This window comes from Oncorhynchus kisutch, linkage group LG12 (assembly GCF_002021735.2).
Source record: "Oncorhynchus kisutch isolate 150728-3 linkage group LG12, Okis_V2, whole genome shotgun sequence".
NCBI classification, from domain to species: domain Eukaryota; kingdom Metazoa; phylum Chordata; class Actinopteri; order Salmoniformes; family Salmonidae; genus Oncorhynchus; species Oncorhynchus kisutch.
This window is the reverse complement of record NC_034185.2, coordinates 14,979,268-14,999,313: the sequence shown is the minus strand read 5'-3', so window position 1 is coordinate 14,999,313 and position 20,046 is coordinate 14,979,268. Positions and strand designations below refer to the sequence as shown.

Here is a 20,046-nt window from a genome sequence, read left to right as displayed (position 1 = left end):
CTACAGGTTCTTGGTTTTAACCCACAATGAGAACACGCCATACTGATTAGAGCCCAGTTCTAATCCTGACAGGTCCTGCTAGCCTCTGAGACTCTTGACTCTCTTCAAGCCTTGATTATTAAACTTCTGTATATCCCTCCCTTTTAACATGGCTGACTCAGTTGAAACTTTAAACCACTGAGAACCACAGTCTTTGAACCGCCCACTAATTAAACATGTGGCCAGCCGTGCACCCTTCCATGGCCAGAAGAGCCAGTCGGAGCAGACCACCAGGCAGCCAGGAGGAGGGGAGTTGTCTTACGACCAGCATTTACTTCTCAGTTAGAGGGCCAACACCCAGATGTGGAGAATTACTTACTTTTTATTTGTACCCAGAAGAGAGGTATACATTTGAATGGGAAAGATTAAAGTGTCATACGACACATTTTCAAGAAGATTAATTTGGGTATGGTCTTTAGTATTTCATTTATTGTTTTGGTTGATTATTATTCTAGGATGTGTCTATTTTTAAAAAAACACACAAAAAAAGTTTGTTTCTCTCGATTTATAAACGACTAGATGTTTTCCTCATACACAAGTTACAATAATATTTCTCAAGGTCACAGCAGGAAAGACTGCTGCCAAACGTCTCTTCATCATTTTTCTGACACAATACTTTTCTGTGGTATGCGATGTCACTTTGCAGTCTCGATTTACTGGCCTTACTAACAGTGAAAGTGATTTAAAATCCCATGTACACAATATAAAAAAAGCCACAAAACAATCCCCAGAAGATTGAATACTGGGATAAAGCAGAGAAAGAAGTACTCTGGTTTAACCAGAGTGAGTGCTACGTAGCGTCACAATAGGGATAAGAGTTTGATCGGATGAGAAGAGATCCAAGATGGTTTTTCAGGACGCAATGCTTCCATAACATTATATACCCATGATATGTACTGTGCTGGCCTCGTACCTATCCAACATACAGTGCATTTGGAAACTATTCAGACCCCCTTTTCCACATTTTGTTACGTTACAGCCTTATCCTAAAATTGATGAGGAAAATATTTATTTAATTAATCTACACACAATACCCTACATTGGCAAAGGGAAAACTGATTTAAAAACTGAAATAACTTATTTACATATGTATTCAGATGCTTTGCTATGAGACTTGAAATGGAGCTCTGGTGCATCCTGTTTCCATTGATCATCATCATTGAGCTGTTTCTACAACTTGATTGGAGTCCACCTGTAGTGATTTCAATTGATTGGACATGATTTGGAAAGGCACACACCTGTCTATGTAAGGTCCCACAGTTGACAGTGCATGTCACAGCAAAAACCAAGCCATGAGGTCAAAGGAATTGTCCGTAGAGCTCCGAGACAGGATTGTGTCGAGGCACATATTTGGGAAGGGTCCCCAAGAACACAGTGGCCTCCATCATTCTTAAATGACAGAAGTTTGGACTGTTCGTAGAGCTGACCGCCAGGCCAAACTGAGCAATCGGGGGAGAAGGGCCTTGGTTAGGGAGGTGACCAAGAACCCGATGGTCACTCTGACAGAGCTCCAGAGTTCCTCTGTGGAGATGGGAGAACTTACCAGAAGGACAACCATTTCTGCAGCACTACCTTGGGAGCACCATTCACATAACCTCCGCCGTGACCATGGCCTATGGACATGTTGCACAATTAAGTCAATGTTTTTACCTTGTCGTTATGGATGATCTTCATCAGACATGTAATCAGGCATAGGAAATATCTGGTAAATAGGGTTCTGAGGTGTCTCCTTCAGGGGTCAGTAATGACATGGCAAGAAATGTCAACAGCTTAGCTGCACAATTTTTAACACAAATTATTTTTTATTTAACCTTTTTATTTAACTAGGCAAGTCAGTTAAGAACAAATTCTTATTTACAATGGCGGCCAAACCCGGACGGCGCTGGGCCGATTGTGCGCCGCCCTATGGGACTCCCAATCACGTCCAGATGTGATACAGCCTGGAATCGAACCAGGGACTGTAGTAATGCCTCTTGCACTGAGATGCAGTGCGTTAGACAGTTATACGTATTTATTGAAAAAAAAACACATTTCCAAGACATAAATCAATCAAATAAACATTGTAGTTCCCATAACACCAAATAAGAACTGAACCCATCAAAACGGATTCCAATCGTTGTCTGGTTGGTGTTAGTTTGCGAGATCACTGCTGAGCTCTTTCAGATATTCCACTACAATAGTCAAGTTATCCTCACCCAGGATATGAATGTACAGCAATGGTCACCTGTAATTTTGGATAAGGCTAAATCAATTACAGGCATGGTTGACCACACCCTATTTCCCGGCACTCATCCTTCTGGTGTGACTTTATGTTCTTCTTCAGATAGTGTTTCAGTTCGTCCTCCCAAATGGCACATATTCACTGTCCTTTACAGTCCGTGATGTATTGTCCATTTTCCTACCAGTACACCAGCAGCATGAAGGAAGTTGACAGGATCTCTCTCCATGCTCACTCTACGTGGACTCATGTCGCACAGCGTGAGAGAAGAGAGAGACATGAGAGAAAAGGCAGTTGATGGCTTTGACTGGATGCTGTGTACAGGTTGCTGGCTCGGACTCAAGTCTCACGGTAGCAGTGGTGCAGGACCATACTGAATGCCATTGTCGCCATTGCTTCAGACGGTTGAGGTTCTGACTGTTCTGGGTCAAATTATATAACAATTTCATGTATCTAGATAGCATCTGTAGTCACCTTCGCCATAACCTCGAGAGGCTTGACCAGAACAGCAGTTTAGTTTAGGGCATTTCTGATTCAGAAAATCCAGACAAATGATTTACTGTATGACAAATGATAACTACTAGCAATATTCTGAATACAAATTTCTAAAACAAATGTCAAAGAGAATAAAAATACACAGTTTAAAAAAAATTCCCCAAATTGGCTTATAGTCCCCTATCATCTTGGCGATCTCACTGCAAAGTTACAGGGTCAGGGAGTTAGAGGGCCAACCCTTAGGGAAATATCCCGACCATACAGCAGACCCAATCTGTTGAGATTTGTTATGGAAGCAAGACAACAACAAACAAACCACAGCAACACACTTCATATTAAACTAGAGGTGGGAAAAACTTTTCTTCCTTTTGAAAAGGCAGACGTGAGGATTTTAAATTTTTTATTTCACCTTTTATTTAACCAGATAGGCAAGTTGAGAATAAGTTCTCATTTACAATTGCGACCTGGCCAAGATAAAGCAAAGCAGTTCGACACATACAACAACAGAGTTACACATGGAGTAAAACAAACATACAGTCAATAATACAGTAGAAAAATATATACACTGCTCAAAAAAATAAAGGGAACACTAAAATAACACATCCTAGATCTAAATGTATTTTTAATTTTTATTTTACTAGGCAAGTCAGTTAAGAACAAATTCTTATTTTCAATGACGGCCTAGGAACAGTGGATTAACTGCCTGTTCAGGGGCAGAACGACAGATTTGTACCTTGTCAGCTCGGGGATTTGAACTTGCAACCTTTCGAATGAAATATTCTTTATTAAATACTTTTTTCTTTACATAGTTGAATGTGCTGACAACAAAATCACACAAATTATCAATGGAAATCAAATTTATCAACCCATGGAGGTCTGGATTTGGAGTCACACTCGAAATTAAAGTGGGAAACCACACTACAGGCTGATCCAATTTGATGTAATGTCCTTAAAACAAGTCAAAATGAGGCTCAGTAGTGTGTGTGGCCTCCACATGCCTGTATGACCTCCCTACGCCTGGGCATGCTCCCGATGAGGTGGCGGATGGTCTCCTGAGGGATCTCCTCCCAGACCTGGACTAAAACATCCGACATCTCCTGGACAGTCTGTGGTGCAACGTGCCGTTGGTGGATGGAGCGTGCTCAATTGGATTCAGGTCTGGGGAACGGGCGGGCCAGTCCATAGCATCAACGCCTTCCTCTTGCAGGAACTGCTGACACACTCCAGCCACATGAGGTCTAGCATTGTCTTGCATTAGGAGGAACCCAGGGCCAACCGCACCAGCATATGGTCTCACAAGGGGTCTGAGGATCTCATCTCGGTACCTAATGGCAGTCAGTCTACCTCTGGTGAGCACATGGAGGGCTGTGCGGCCTCCCAAAGAAATGCCACCCCACACCATGACTGACCCACCGCCAAACCGGTCATGCTGGAGGATGTTGCAGGCAGCAGAACGTTCTCCACAGCGTCTCCAGACTCTGTCACGTCTGTCACATGTGCTCAGTGTGAACCTGCTTTCATCTGTGAAGAGCACAGGGCGCCAGTGGCGAATTTGCCAATCTTGGTGTTCTCTGGCAAATGCCAAACGTCCTGCACGGTGTTGGGCTGTAAGCACAACCCCCACCTGTGGACGTCGGGCCCTCATACCACCCTCATGGAGTCTGTTTCTGACCGTTTGAGCAGACACATGCACATTTGTGGCCTGCTGGAGGTCATTTTGCTCCTCCTGCTCCTCCTTGCACAAAGGATGAGGTAGCGGTCCTGCTGCTGGGTTGTTGCCCTCCTTCGGCCTCCTCCACGTCTCCTGATGTACTGGCCTGTCCCCAGGTAGCGCCTCCATGCTCTGGACACTACGCTGACAGACACAGCAGACCTTCTTGCCACAGCTCGCATTGATGTGCCATCCTGGATGAGCTGCACTACCTGAGCCACTTGTGTGGGTTGTAGACTCCGTCTCATGCCTACCACTAGAGTGAAAGCACCGCCAGCATTCAAAAGTGACCAAAACATCAGCCAGGAAGCATAGGAACTGAGAAGTGGTCTGTGGTCACCACCTGCAGAACCACTCCTTTATTGGGGGTGTCTTGCTAATTGCCTATAATTTCCACCTGTTGTCTATTCCATTTGCACAACAGCATGTGAATTGTATTGTCAATCAGTGTTGCTTCCTAAGTGGACAGTTTGATTTCACAGAAGTGTGATTGACTTGGAGTTACATTGTGTTGTTTAAGTGTTCCCTTTATTTTTTTGAGCTATATATATATATATATATATATATATATATATATATATATATATATATATATATACACACACAATTTTGCTAAAAATTATAACTGGTTTTTGCTTTGTCATCATGGGGTATTGTGTGTAGATTGATGGAGAAAAAATAACAATTGAATCCATTTTTAGAGAAGGTTGTAATGTAACAAAATATGGAAAAAGTCAAAGGGTCTGAATACTTTCCGAATGCACTGTAGGTACTGGAAGCGTGCTGGAAAGATAATGTGACAATAAAATATCCAAGCCAGCACTGTATGGTTTGAGTCGGCAGAATACTGTGAAAATGGTAATAGTGGACTATACAGGATACAAGATGCTAAATGTATCTCTTTTCCTTTCCAGATGTTTTACTTGTAGGAACCTTTTCCTGCTTCTGCGTTTCTTCCTCTGAGTTCTAGGCCAGGGTTACTGTGAAGCACTTTGTGATAACTGCTGATATAAAAGGACTTTAGAAATACATTTGATTGCTTGGACTCCTACACTTGGAATTTTATCATATTTTTTATCTCGTCTCGCCAATAGGTACTGTTGCTCTGCTTGCTGATGATCACTGTCATCGTGGTCGTATTTGCCTTGAAGCAGCGCTGCGATGTTAAAGGTACGGTTTAGTTAACAATGAGCCATCTCTGTAAACTGACCTTTTTTGTGCTTGGCAGCTGTGCAAAACTGACCATTTGTAAACACAGAAACAAAACCCGCCATTGTCTTTATGAGCTCGCCCACTGAATAGACACTTTTCAGTAAAAATAGAAATCCTGTTCTAGTCTAATTTAATGCATTGAATGTCCAGTTTAAATGGTTCAATATTTTATTTTGAGAAAAGGCAAAAAACAGCTACGGGTCAGCATTAATATCCATGTTAAGCACAGCATTCAGTGTGTTTTCAGCCATAACTAACCAATCATATGTACTTTTTCCTGCTTTTTGTAATCTGTCAAATGTTCCCAATTATTCTGAGGAATGTAAATAACATTCTGAGTAACGTATTTGACTTTCTGAGTAATATAAATGTAATTCTGTGTAAGAAGTCACATTCTGAATAACAAATGACATTCTGATTAGCGTAGTTGACATCCTGAGTAACACAATGACATATTTTCCTCATCCCCTGTAGTGACAAGCTGTAAAAACAGGTGTGTGACGGGCAGCAGGGACAAGTCTGCATCGTGCCACTGTGACCTGTCCTGTCAGAAAGAGGGAAACTGCTGTCTGGATTACACTGAGGTGTGCGTGGAGCCTGGTAAGTCCCTAGACTACCTCAAGTGTTACTGCAACACTACACTACCAGAGGTATGTAGAGCAGGAGAGAATGGGCCAGGTTACCCACCAGCTACCCCCCATATATTAGCCCATAATGACAAAGGAAAAAATGGAAATATCGCATTTACATAAGTATTCAGACCTCAGTACTTTGTTGAAGCACCTTTGGCAGCAACTACAGCCTTGAGTCTTCTTCTGTATGACGCTACAAGCTCGACACACCTGTATTTGGGGAGTTTCTCCCATTCTTCTCTGCTGATCCTCTCAAGCTCTGTCAGGTTGGATGGGGAGTGTCGCTGCACAGCTATTTTCAGGTCTCTCCAGAGATGCTCAATTGGGTTCAAGCCCAGGCTCTGACTGGGACACTGAAGGATGTTCAGAGACTTGTCCCGAAGCCACTCCTGCATTGTCTTGGCTGTGTGCTTAGGGTCGCTGTCCTGTTGGAAGGTGAACCTTCGCTCCCAGTTTGAGGTCCTGGACGCTCTGGAGCAGGTTTTTATCAAGGATCTCTCCAATTTGCTCCATTCATCTTTCCCTCGATCTTGACTTGTCTCCCAGTCCCTGCCGTTGAAAAACATCCCCACAGCATGATGCTGCCACCACCATGCTTCACTGTAGGGATGGTGCCAGGTTTCCTCCAGATGCGATGCTTGGCGAGAATCTTGTTTCTCATGGTCTGAGAGTTCTTTAGGTGTCTTTTGGCAAACTCCAAGTGGGCTGTTATGTGCCTTTTACTGAGAGAGGAGTGGCTTCTGTCGGCCAATCTTTAAAAGCCTGATTGGCGGAGTGCTGCAATCAGGCCTTCTAGAAGGTTCTCCCATCTCCACAGTGGAACTGGAGCTCTGTCAGAGTGACCATCTGGTTCTTGGTCACCTCCCTGACCAAGGCCCTTCTCCCCCCCGATTGCTCAGTTTGGCCGGGCGGCCAGCTCAAGGAAGAGTCTTGGTGGTTCCAAACTTCTACAATTTAGGAATGATGGAAGCCACTGTGTTCTTAGGGACCTTCAATGCTGCAGACATTTTTTGGTACCCTTCCCCAGATGTGTGCCTTGACAATCCTGTCTCAGAGCTCTATGGACAATTCCTTTGACCTCATGGCTTGATTCTTTTTCTCTTACATGCACTCTCAACTGTGGGACCTTACATAAACCGGTGTGTGCCTTTCCAAATCATGTCCAATCAATTACATTTCCCACAGGTGGACTCCAATCAAGTTGTAGAAACATCAAGGATGATCAATTGAAACAGGATGCACCTGAGCTCAATTTCGAGTCTCATAGCAAAAGGTCTGAATACTTATGTAAATAAAGTATTTGTTTTTTATTTTTAATACATTTTTTAAAATTTCAAAAAATCTTTTCGCTTTGTCATTTTAGGGTATTGTGTGTAGATTGTAAATGTAATCCATTTTAGAATAAGGCTGTAATGTAACAAAATGTGGAAAAAGTCAAAGGATCTGAATACTTTCCGTGTGTGTGTGTGTTTGTGTGTGTGCGTGGACTTAAAGATGAATGCTTTCTCCTGTACAGAATAAATTATTAACACTATTATAAAACACGTTTTTTTTAGGTGAACTGGAATGTTCACTGCAGATGGCAGGCATGTGGACTCTGAGATAAGGCAGAGCATGACAGAACCCATGTGGTCGATCGTGTGCAACATCATCCCATATGAAACCCACAGTGCCAAGTCTTCCCTTTTTAGGGTCCTTTCTGGTGTAACAGTACTGCTTCCAACACTCTCCTCACCTCGAACCAGGGACCCTCTGAACACATCGATAACTGCCTCCCACGAAGCATCGTTACCTATCGCTCCACAAAAGCCGCAGCCCTTGGGAAACAACTTCATCATGGTCTCAGAGCTAGTGATGTCAACACTAACTAGCTAGCCATTTCACACCGGTTACACTGGTCACTGTGGCCAGCGGTCCCCTAGCTTCCATGTGGTATTCTCGGCAGTGTGGTTTCCCCACACATGGTTTTATATTTTACATGACATTTTAGTCATTTAGCAGATGCTCTTATTCAGAGTGACTTACAGTAGTGAGCTCATACATTTTTCGTACTTGTCCTATGTGGAAATCGAACACACAAACCTGGTTTTGCAAATGCCATGCGCTAGCAACTGAGCCTCACAGGAACATGTTGGTTTTTCCCCTTGATTATTGTAACATGGATGCATGTCTCCTAAGACTAACTGAGCTTAGCATCCCTCTGTCAGACCTTCCACTTGACCAGTAGGGAGGGAGGTAGAGAGACCATCGCGAGTTGAATCGGCACTTCTGGTTCAGTCTGTGAGGAGATGTTCTGTAGACTCACATGTCAGTATCTGCTGTTGCTAGTTAAACAGCAACACTTACAGTAAGCTGGCTCTTAGTTTAATATCTTTGCACCAAAGAAAACAAGTGATGTGTGAGTTGGCTGCCCAAGGGCCTATATGAAAGCCACACCACCAAAAAATATATACAATAGCCAGTTTGCATAGAATGCATGCTAGCAAAGCCACTACACAACACAACGCTAAACAATACATTAATTGCACTATACCACTGCTGCACCTGTTTGGCAGCTACTGACTTAAAAAAAACATAGCTGATGTGGCTGACTTGCTTAAACAAATGTGGTTTCTACTGACAATTGAGATGTACAAACTATGGCATAACACCGAACCCAAACCGGCTGCGCGCCTGCGCGAGATAACGTGCATAAGTTTATTTTGTCCGAATACACCAAACGCGATCACGACACACATGTTAAAATATCAAATCAAACTCTGAACCAATGACATTAATTTGGGGACAGGTCGAAAAGCATTAAACATGTATGGCAATTTAGTTAGCTTGCACTTGCGAGCTAATTTGTCCTATTTAGCTAGCTTGCTGTTGCTAGCTAATTTGTCCTGGGATATAAACATTGAGTTGTTATTTTACCTGAAATGCACAAGGTCCTCTACTCTGACAATGAATCCACACATAAAACGGCCAACTGAATAGTTTCTAGTCATCTCTCCTCCTTCCAGGCTTTTTTAATCGTTTAACTTATATGGCGATTGGCATCTAAACTTTCATAGTTTTACTACGACAACCGGCAACAGTTCGTCTTTCATTCACCCACGTGGGTATAACCAATGAGGAGATGCCACGTGGGTACCTGCTTCTATAAACCAATGAGGAGATGGGAGAGGCAGAACTTTCAGCGCTATCTACGTCAGAAATAGAAAGGAGTTCTATTTTAGCCCTTGGCATCGCAGACGCTCGTTGGTGCGCTTGAGCAGTGTGGGTGCAATAATTGAGTAACATGGATTTCTAAATATATTTTGCGATGCTCGCGCACGCGACGTGTTCGGTCTGGTCAGCATGTGCGGGGACGACAAGCGGATATGAGGCAAGCTGTAATTTTGATTAAGACATTAAGCGAGCTAGGACAGACGTAGTCAATAACTATTTGTACAGCACTTTTGAAATGTACAGCGACAGAATTCTGTTGGTGTACATTAGTGTTCTCTCTGTATACCAAGTCAGAACCGTAGGATAAATAAAGTGGGCGTATAAGCAGACAATGAAAACTCTTAAAATATTTGATGATTACATTTCTCTAAAACAGGTTATAGGCTGTGTGCACCACCAAGTCAGAACAGTAGGCACATTTAAGAGGGGTAAATAGACCAAATTATTAGGCACAAGGGCTAAACAGCCTACTACACAACATACACTTAGTATTACTTTCTTAGCTACAGTATACATTTCTTAGCTACAGTATGCATATCTCCCAGGCATATTACATTATTTATGCAGCATACATTACATGTTTGGACTCACCTTGTTGTGCTGTGCTCACTTGAACAGGAAGATGGCGCGGCAGTCCTTCGTGAGCAAATTTTGTAATCAAAGTCGGGCTCTAGAAAGAGGCCAGAGTTCCCGATGTTTACAATTTGTTGGATCAAAGTTCAAAACGTATTTTCTCAGTCGTAGCTCATTTTACCTGAGTTCCCAGTTGTCTTGAACTCACTAAAGTCAGATTTTGCAGTTCCGAGTTAAGTTATTTTGAGGACGGCACAAATAATGCTTCATTGACAGCATGGCCAATGTTTATAAACACTAAGAAAAGAGAACCTTAATCTTAGACTTGGGACCACACAGCCACTCCACTGAATATCAGTGGACCGATGACCGATGAGCACCGATACGTTTTATCTAGAATTTCTCTTAATTATTTATCTTCATATGACAAGGATTTGCCAGTAGATTGTCGACTTGATTCATGATGATGACTGCTAGCTAAGATTTTATAAGTATAATGTTGACATGATCAGTCCAATCAAAGCTACTGTAGTGATTTGACGTCATTTTATCTATGGCCAATGACCTTGAGCCATCTTGGATGGGCACTCCTAATGTAACTCTATGGAAGCACCCAAAGGGCTAGAATTTTAGAGCTCTACCTTTAGACTTGGTGGTGACGTAGTGTCCCCATGAGTGACAGAACACTGAGTCAATCATGGCATAACGCTCCGTATTTTCTGCTGGCTTGCCACACCACCACAGAAAGCACTGAGCTAGGCCGAAACGCCTGCAGTTTGGAGCTGCCTTTCTCAAGAAAACAAAAAAGACACCATGTTTGTATGCTGCTTTATTAACTCAATGATATATTTATATTTGTTTGCAAACTGATATGTGACACGTATTAATGCAAGAATAACATGCAAAACACAAGCCTGTTTGTTGCTAATAATATGGGCTCAAAACAGGTAGTGCTCTGTCTCTGTCTGTTCTAATGGGTAATACTCACTTGCTTTACTGTAGTGCTTTGTGAGAAGCAGTCAGCGGTAGGAGAGATGACAGATTCTTCAAATGCTGCTCTCTGAGTTTGTCCTTAAGTTGCTCTCCTACAAACAAACACGCTCACACACACACGTATTCGCTCTTCCTCTTTCTTCATCTTCCTCTTTCCTTCTCTCTCTCTCCCGTCTCTGTCCTTCTCTCTCACATTCTCCCTATTTTTCTGTCATAAAATCTGTTTCTCTCTCTCTCCTCTCAGGTCAGCGTTGGACCTGTTCCAGATTCCGCTGTGGTGAGGAGAGGTTGGCCAATGGCCTGTGCTCCTGCTCTGATGACTGTGTGAAAGCAGGGGACTGCTGTGCAAATTACTACAGCTCCTGCAAAGGTAAAACCAAACAACAATGATGTTGTCCCAAACAACATCAATTTTTGCAACAGACCATGGTCAAATACATTTATCATATAGTTTCAAATATTGAAATATGCTTGTTTTAAGGCTATATCAAGTGCACCTCAAATACTTTCAAGTATTTTGCCCAGGTCTGTTACGTAAAGGCCTATACCCTTACAGTTGGTTGTTGACCGTTAGAGTGGGTGGTTGGTTGTTTATAGTGGGTGGTTGTTCACAGTTGGTTGTTGACGGTTGGTAGAGTTGTATTCCAAAGGAAAGTAAGGCTCACCAGATATTAGGACATTGTGTCAAGGGATTTTAGGATTTAACACATTTGCAGCTGAATATAAACTGAATTCCACCTTTGATTGTAAAAACATCATCTTCCTATAGTTCCAATGCACTCAGTCCCACAGATAGACTTGTGTGTGTTGATTTCTGATTGATGTTGGTTTCTCTCTTTTCTAGCTCCTCCAGTGTGGTGGAATGAATTCCACAACATAAGGCCCTCTCAATCTTTCACTATCCCTGACCATCTTATAAGTGCTTAGACCAGTGTTTCTCAACCTTATTTGTACCAGGGACCAGCAAGCTAGGGCCTTCCTATTTGGACACTCACTTACACTAGTACTTCTAGAACTGAATAAATGAGTGTCAGAGAATTGAGGTTGAGAAACACTGGCTTAGACTATACAGGATCTCATATCTACATTTTAGAGCTGTTTTAGAGTCCAGTTGGCTTCCAGTTGGCTTCATACTTATCACTCTTAACTACCCTAATAAAGCTTTAACTAAGGGTCATTTCAGCTAGTATTCACCATTACTTGGCTTGCTTTAGCCTAAGCGATCCAAGCACAATGTTCACTTCATACATTTTTTAAATATATATTAGATGTGGTTTAAGTGTAATGTGATTTTAGTCTAGTAGATAGATGTACTGTCGGTGTTTGGTAGTTCGCCACAAATGAGTGACGATAGTATGGTTGATTTTCTAATACTTTCCAGTGGAAGTGAAGTCTTGGATAGAAGAGGAGTGTGAGGACATTCAAACACCACAATGTCCTGCCAGGTAAGTCATTTTCCACAACTACAGTACTTTCTCTGTGAGAAACACTTTCATACACCACAGTCTAAAGATAGTATCTACTGTTGAATTTGGAGGTCCCACTGTGCTTTAAGGCACAGCACAGTCCCTGATTTAAACTGCTTGATAGTGTATACACACAATGTGCTGTTGTTACTTAGTCACACTACAATCTGTGCCTACTACAGACAAAAACAGAGCACATTATGACGCAAATGCATTGTGTACAAGTTGAGGCCATTTGCTCTACTTGTGAGACTAAAACAGGATTAACACAAATGTTATTCCTGGCTTTTATGATGGAGAAGTTGGAGTGAAGATGTTCAGTGTCTATATGGAAACTTAGCTAACGGGGCTGTGTATTGAGTGTGTGTGTGGCATGTTGTGCGATAAGGGTGGGACCACAGACTTGTTGGACTATGGAAAAGTTAACAGCTGGTTGTCTTGAAGCCATTTTTAGTCTGAAAGACTAAAGGTCTAATTAACGTTGTTTTTCTTTTGAATGTTTTTTCTTCTTCTTAATGACTGACGTCACTCATTCTTGTCTTTTCTCTTTTGGGGAAGGGGAGGATTTCTATTGGCTATAACTTCAAATTAGGGTTTATTTTATGAGTTGTTAGCCTTTACAGGAAAACACAAATCTCCTGGTGCGGCCCTCTCTGTCATGATGAATAGATACGATTAAAACGCCTATTACTGAACCACAGAGAGCCTTAAATAACTTTAACATACATCACTTACCTCTGTTATCCCTCATGTTGGAGAAAAGAGAGGGAGAGCGGAAGAAGGAGTAAAAAGGAAGGAGAGAGAAAAAAAGCAACTGTTGTGTTGGACTGAAATCTGTCTTTACCCTGCATTGCATTTCAGTTGAAAAGGGGAAGGGGAAAGTTTTTTTTAAATTCTCAGGGAAATGGGAACATTTTTAAGCCACAGGCCTTAGAAAGATCTGACTCATCTTGGATGCAGCCATCCAGCCCCAGACCTCTTCCTGCCCTTCCCCTCATCTCTGTGTGGGCTGAATCCATCCTGCCTATCCGTCTCATCTAGTCAGTTCATGTCAGTTCCCCACAGTCAAAGGGCTTGCTTTGTGTTCCTCCACACAAACCCACAGCACAACTACTGTAACGGTGGAACTGTGCCATCCACACTGTGCCAGACTCAGACAGTTTTAGATTTATGCTTTCCAGGAAAAATGTATGTTCTGTTTTAACCTCAATACAGCTCATTCTCTGTTTGTATCCCCAGTTTTTCCAAACCCCCACTGATCCTGGTGTCTATGGATGGCTTCCGGGCAGGTTATTTAAAGGCCTATGGCAGTCTTCTTCCAGTCATCAGCAAATTACGTAAGCACACCATTGTTTTCTGGTGCGTAGGGCAACATTTGGCATGAAACATTCTAAAGAAGTTATCTGGTTGAAATTTGGTTTCTGGTTGAAACGACATCAGATTACAATCAAGTAAAGACGTCGTGGAGGAAATTATCCTGTTTCAGGAAACTATTGTTTATTTGGCCACTTATGTCCGCACCATCGCAAAAGACGTCAGTCTGACATCTTTTAAAACCATTATCCACATGGTGAAATGATCCATTTACTTTGGCAGCTTTTAACTATTTTTCATCTCCATCTATTTCAGGCAACTGTGGCACTTCTACCTCATACATGAGACCTGTCTACCCCACAAAGACCTTCCCCAACCACTACACCATTGTGACTGTAAGTGTTGATGCTCGTCTTAGTTGCTCTAATATGAAACCAGTTACTCTGCAGAATTGTATACACAACTGGCCTATTTGTTTATTTGAAAATGGAATTCACTTAAAAGAAAGATGACTCTTTAAATCACCTTATCCATCAAATTGTCACTTATGACTAATGATAACAAATTACCTCCTGTTGTGGCTGGATGGCTAGGACATGCTGCACCTCAGGAGAAACTGTGTTGGAGGTGTGCAACAGTAGGCGGTGATTTCAGATCTACTGGACTAACCCACACCTTCCATTTAGCCTCCAGAATTCTTTCAACACAGTGGGTTAACCGGTGGCTCCAGTTGGTTAACCGATGGCTCCAGTGGGTTAACCGGTGGCTCCAGTAGCTCTCTGTGATGAAGTGGTTTAGATGTAAAGTTACAGATGATATGTCCACTTAGTCGTGCAGCTGTCAAAGCACTGGTGTGTGTTACTCCCACAGGGCCTCACTGGTGTGTGTTACTCCCACAGGGCCTCTATCCAGAGTCCCATGGGATCGTTGACAACAAGATGTATGACGTGACCCGCAACGCCTCCTTCAGTTTGAAAGTTCCCGAAAAATTCAATGCCAAATGGTACCAAGGAGAACCAGTGAGTGGATGCATTGGAATACACAGTGAAAATACCGCACCTTCATTCAATGTTAGTTTACTGCTAGAACTTATTGGTTTGAGGATAATATGGCCCTAGTGTTAGGAGAAATGTAACTTGACTGGTAGCAAAACAGGTTCCCCCGTTTCAGGCTAACATTCCACTCCTTGTGTCATGTTAAGAATGACAAGGAGTGTAATGATAACTCAAACAGACTGGTACCCAGGCTAGAAGAGTGGCGCTTGGGAAGACATAAGGGGCCCTGTTGTTGTTAGAACAAGTCACAGATGGCACTTTGAGAAGATTTCCTCCTGAAACATTTAGCTGGAAAAATGCATGAGGAATAATAACATGAATGTTGTTGAGGAAATTCATTTGAACTGTGTTTACTAAAACAACCCTAACTATGAGACATAATGACATTACAGAACAATGTTTACTAAAACAAGAGTTCCATAGGGCGTCACACAGCGTCGTGCGGGTTAGGGGAGGGTTTGGCCTGGGGGCTTTACTTGGCTCATCGCGCTCTAGAGACTCCTTGTGGCTGGCCGGGTGCCTGCAGGCTGACTCCGGTCGTCAGTTGAACGGTGTTTCCTCCGACACATTGGTGCAGCAGGCTTCCAGGTTAAGCAGGCGGGTGTTAAGGAACGCGGTTTGGCGGGTCATGTTTGGGAGGACACATGATTCGACCTTCGCCTCTCCCGAGCCCGTTAGGGAGTTAGGGTTAACCCATTGGGAGGGAATTGTAATGTGGCTCATATCGTGAGGAGCTGAGGATCATTACACTGGGCCCTCCAAACGGGAAGGCACGTCCCTGTGCATCAACTTTCTTTCAAGCCTCTTCACACGTCCGCCAGGCTTTCTGGTGGCCTCATGGGCGACATCCCACTTCTGAAACCAATTTGGGGGGGTAGCCCCAACTGCGACTCAGACCTGGGTCCAACGACTGTCAAGCCAACACCTTAACCATTACACCAAGAGGTCTGAACCTCTTGATGAGGTTTCTAGGTGTTAATGTCGCTACATTACCCCCTTCCTTCGGGAGAGCGTGCCCCTCATGTGTACATGCCTCTCCAATAGCCTAACAGGCACCATCTCACTTCTGACAACCAATGTAGCGAACGGAGGGAGCAGGAAGCAAACCCGGGTGGCTGGAGTGAAAGGCAAACAGCGTATAGGGTCAGTTTTGATGCATTTATTGAACTATTAGGGTAGCTCTTTCTAGTGGTCTGTGGTTGTTTTGATGATCAGAGCACCTCCACTGTCTGTCTCTCTCTCTCTAGGTTTGGTTCACTGCCATGGACAATAACCTGAAGTCAGCCACATTCTTCTGGCCGGGCTCTGATGTGGCAGTCAATGGAAGATTACCTGACTTCTATAAGAAGTATGACAAGTAAGAGACATTGTTACGGTTTTCTTCCGTCGAAAGAGTCGGACCAAAATGCAGCGTGGTTAATACGATACATCTTTAATGAAGATGAAACACGATAATACAAAAACAAGAAACGGGACGTGAAAACCTATACAGCCTATCTGGTGACAATAAACACAGAGACGGGAACAATCACCCACGAAACACTCAAAGAATATGGCTGCCTAATATGGTTCCCACTCAGAGACAACAAGAATCACCTGCCTCTGATTGAGAACCGCCACAGGCAACCATAGACTTTACTAGAACACCCCACTAAGCCACAATCCCAAAACCTACGAAAAACCCCAATACACAAACACACCACAAAATAAACCCATGTCACACCCTGGCCTGACCAAATAAATAAAGAAAACACAAAATACTAAGACCAGGGCGTGACAGACATGTGTAATGGTCTTTCTTATCCATGTTTGTTTGCCATAATAAAGAGGAGTAGGTAATTATCCGATAGTGAATACCCCATCTTTTTGTTTTGTAGGATATAAAGTATGAATGTGTTATTTGGAGGTGACCAGCATTTGCTGTAGTGTACTGTAGCAGTGTGTAAGCTATCCATAGTGATGCTTTCTAAAGTAAGAAATAAAGCAGTATCTTTGTTTTAGGAACATCTCATTTGAGGAGAGAATCTCAACCATATTTCAATGGCTGAACTTGCCTCAAGGGGAAAGGTATGGTAATATGCTTCTTATAACCTTTAAATGAGCATCATTTTGAAGGACAGTCCAAACACTGTCGTCATCTCTTTCATTTGATCGGACCTCACTATGTAATCAGAGTCCTTTCATTTTGTTTTCATGTAGGCCAGATTTTTACACTCTGTACATGGAGGAACCAGACTCTGCCGGCCACCAATACGGACCAATGAGCAGCCAGGTCAGATCCATCTCTATTCATTCAACCCACCAATCAGGTGGGGGGGTAATTTATAACCAATCAAAGCAGGCCCAGCAAAGGCCACAAAGTAGTCAGGCAGAACTCCTGGGCCTTGTATAACATGTGGTGTTATGAATGACTATATAATGTATTTGCAGGTGATTGAGGCCCTGCTGAACGTAGACAGGTTGTTAGGACTTCTAATGGACGGCTTGAAACAGAAGAACCTTCACCGCTGTGTCAACCTGGTGCTTCTGTCTGACCACGGTGAGCAGCATGTTGCCACAACACACAGCCGGATTGTCCTGTACACACAGTGGTCTCTGCGATCAACCGAGGAATCAGTAGCCTTGTTTTCTACACAGCATTCAGATGAAACAGTAGATTGGAAAGTGACTTGTTGTTTTAGCTCCTACTGGAGCAAAGGGCCGCGAGGGGAAATGTACAGTACAAGAGAAACAATGTTTCTCAGAGATAAGCACTAAGAAAGTCAATGTGAAAGCAGGGGAGGCGGAGGTAAACCATTTAGTGTTTTTTGGCAAATGAAAAAAGACAAGTGGTTTACTTTATGGGTCTGCTGTAAATCATAAGGTGATGCGATAGTGAGCATCCACTACTACTCAACATGAAAGAGGAGTTGTTCTAGGGGTGAAAAGGGATGAAAATAAAAAGAGGAAGTATCTGATTATCCTACATCCCTAAATATTAGTGACTCATCAAAGAAAAAGAGCTCATATCGAGTCAGTATCTGGCAGCTAAATGATGGCTAACGTCCCTTAGCTGTTGTATAACGGCTGCATAGCTCCTGCCTAACTCCCTTAGCTGTTGTATAATGGCTGCATAGCTCCTGCCTAACCTCCCTTAGCTGTTGTATAATGGCTGCATAGCTCCTGCCTAACCTCCCTTAGCTGTTGTATAATGGCTGCATAGCTCCTGCCTAACCTCCCTTAGCTGTTGTATAACGGCTGCATAGCTCCTGCCTAACCTCCCTTAGCTGTTGTATAATGGCTGCATAGCTCCTGCCTAACCTCCCTTAGCTGTTGTATAACGGCTGCATAGCTCCTGCCTAACCTCCCTTAGCTGTTGTACAACGGCTGCATAGCTCCTGCCTAACCTCCCTTAGCTGTTGTATAACGGCTGCATAGCTCCGGCCTAACCTCCCTTAGCTGTTGTATAACGGCTGCATAGCTCCTGCCTAACCTCCCTTAGCTGTTGTATAATGGCTGCATAGCTCCTGCCTAACCTCCCTTAGCTGTTGTATAACGGCTGCATAGCTCCTGCCTAACCTCCCTTAGCTGTTGTACAACGGCTGCATAGCTCCTGCCTAACCTCCCTTAGCTGTTGTATAACGGCTGCATAGCTCCTGCCTAACCTCCCTTAGCTGTTGTATAATGGCTGCATAGCTCCTGCCTAACCTCCCTTTGCTGTTGTATAACGGCTGCATAGCTCCTGCCTAACCTCCCTTAGCTGTTGTATAACTGCTGCATAGCGCCTGGCTAACGTCCCTTAGCTGTTGTATAACGGCTGCATAGCGCCTGGCTAACGTTGTATAACTGCTGCATAGCGCCTGGCTAACGTCCCTTAGCTGTTGTATAACGGCTGCATAGCGCCTGGCTAACGTTGTATAACGCTGCATAGCGCCTGGCTAACGTTGTATAACAGCTGCATAGCTCCGGGCTAACGTTGTATAACGCTGCATAGCGCCTGGCTACCGTTGTATAACAGCTGCATAGCTCCGGGCTAACGTTGTATAACAGCTGCATAGCGCCTGGCTAACGTTGTATAACAGCTGCATAGCGCCTGGCTAACGTTGTATAACAGCTGCATAGCTCCGGGCTAACGTTGTATAACGCTGCATAGCGCCTGGCTAACGTTGTATAACAGCTGCATAGCTCCGGGCTAACGTTGTATAACAGCTGCATAGCTCCGGGCTAACGTTGTATAACAGCTGCATAGCTCCGGGCTAACGTTGTATAACAGCTGCATAGCTCCGGGCTAACGTTGTATAACAGCTGCATAGCTCCGGGCTAACGTTGTATAACAGCTGCATAGCTCCGGGCTAACGTTGTATAACAGCTGCATAGATCCTGCCTTAACACATAATCCACTATCAAACTCAATCATTAAGTTATTGTCTACAAATTTTATTGTACAAGTAGCAATTCAGAAATAAAACATAACAATTAACAATGTAGCCATAGTGTATATTACCACAACATATTGTTTTGTTTAAATGTTATAGTTCCTCTATTGAGTAACTTTTCGATTGTCTTCCAGCCTCTGGCCTGTACTCTGGGGTCTGCCATTGTTGGGGCATTTGAATGCTTACTGTCAGCCACACGTACTGTTTGTTTTGGCTGAGACAATGGATGGTTCCAAAATGGCTCCCTATTCCCTATTTAGTTCAATACTTTTGACCAGGTCCCATAAGGCTGGTTCAGAAGTAGTGCACTATATAAGGAATAGGGTTCCATTAGGGACGTTACCCTAGCACCTGTTGTGGGGGAATCACATGGCAGAGCGAAAACTTTTGTAAAACAAGGTCAGATTGAACGCTGAAACAGCTGTGAAAGATTTAGCAAAACGAGGATGAGGGAGCCAGGGAGGTTTACAGAGGAGAGGTCTGTAAAGAAGAGATGCTCGCAACATCTGCATAGCATTTGACATGTGTCTAGTCTTGTAATTATGTCATTATGCGTGTAAAGGATTAACGAAATGAAATTAATTTGGTGGCACCGACCGATGGCTGCTCAACTGGCCTGTACTCTGGGGTCTGCCATTGTTGGGGCATTTGAATGCAATAATAAGCTCCACGCTGCAGGGTTGTAATTTTGATGTCAGGTTTTTATAATA

At 43.3% G+C, this 20,046-nt stretch overlaps 1 protein-coding gene across 1 annotated transcript in view; it reads left to right on the top strand.

Annotated features, from left to right (window-relative positions):
* enpp1 (ectonucleotide pyrophosphatase/phosphodiesterase 1) overlaps nt 1–20,046 on the top strand; it is a 41,067-nt gene that overhangs the window by 8,991 nt on the left and 12,030 nt on the right. The window contains exons 2-12 of the mRNA XM_020496254.2: nt 5,558–5,633; nt 6,150–6,275; nt 11,331–11,456; nt 12,468–12,531; nt 13,792–13,889; nt 14,182–14,261; nt 14,766–14,885; nt 16,169–16,278; nt 16,923–16,988; nt 17,121–17,193; nt 17,352–17,460. Coding sequence (XP_020351843.1) covers nt 5,558–5,633; nt 6,150–6,275; nt 11,331–11,456; nt 12,468–12,531; nt 13,792–13,889; nt 14,182–14,261; nt 14,766–14,885; nt 16,169–16,278; nt 16,923–16,988; nt 17,121–17,193; nt 17,352–17,460 — 1,048 coding nt within the window. The remainder of the gene's footprint in view (nt 1–5,557; nt 5,634–6,149; nt 6,276–11,330; nt 11,457–12,467; nt 12,532–13,791; nt 13,890–14,181; nt 14,262–14,765; nt 14,886–16,168; nt 16,279–16,922; nt 16,989–17,120; nt 17,194–17,351; nt 17,461–20,046) is intronic.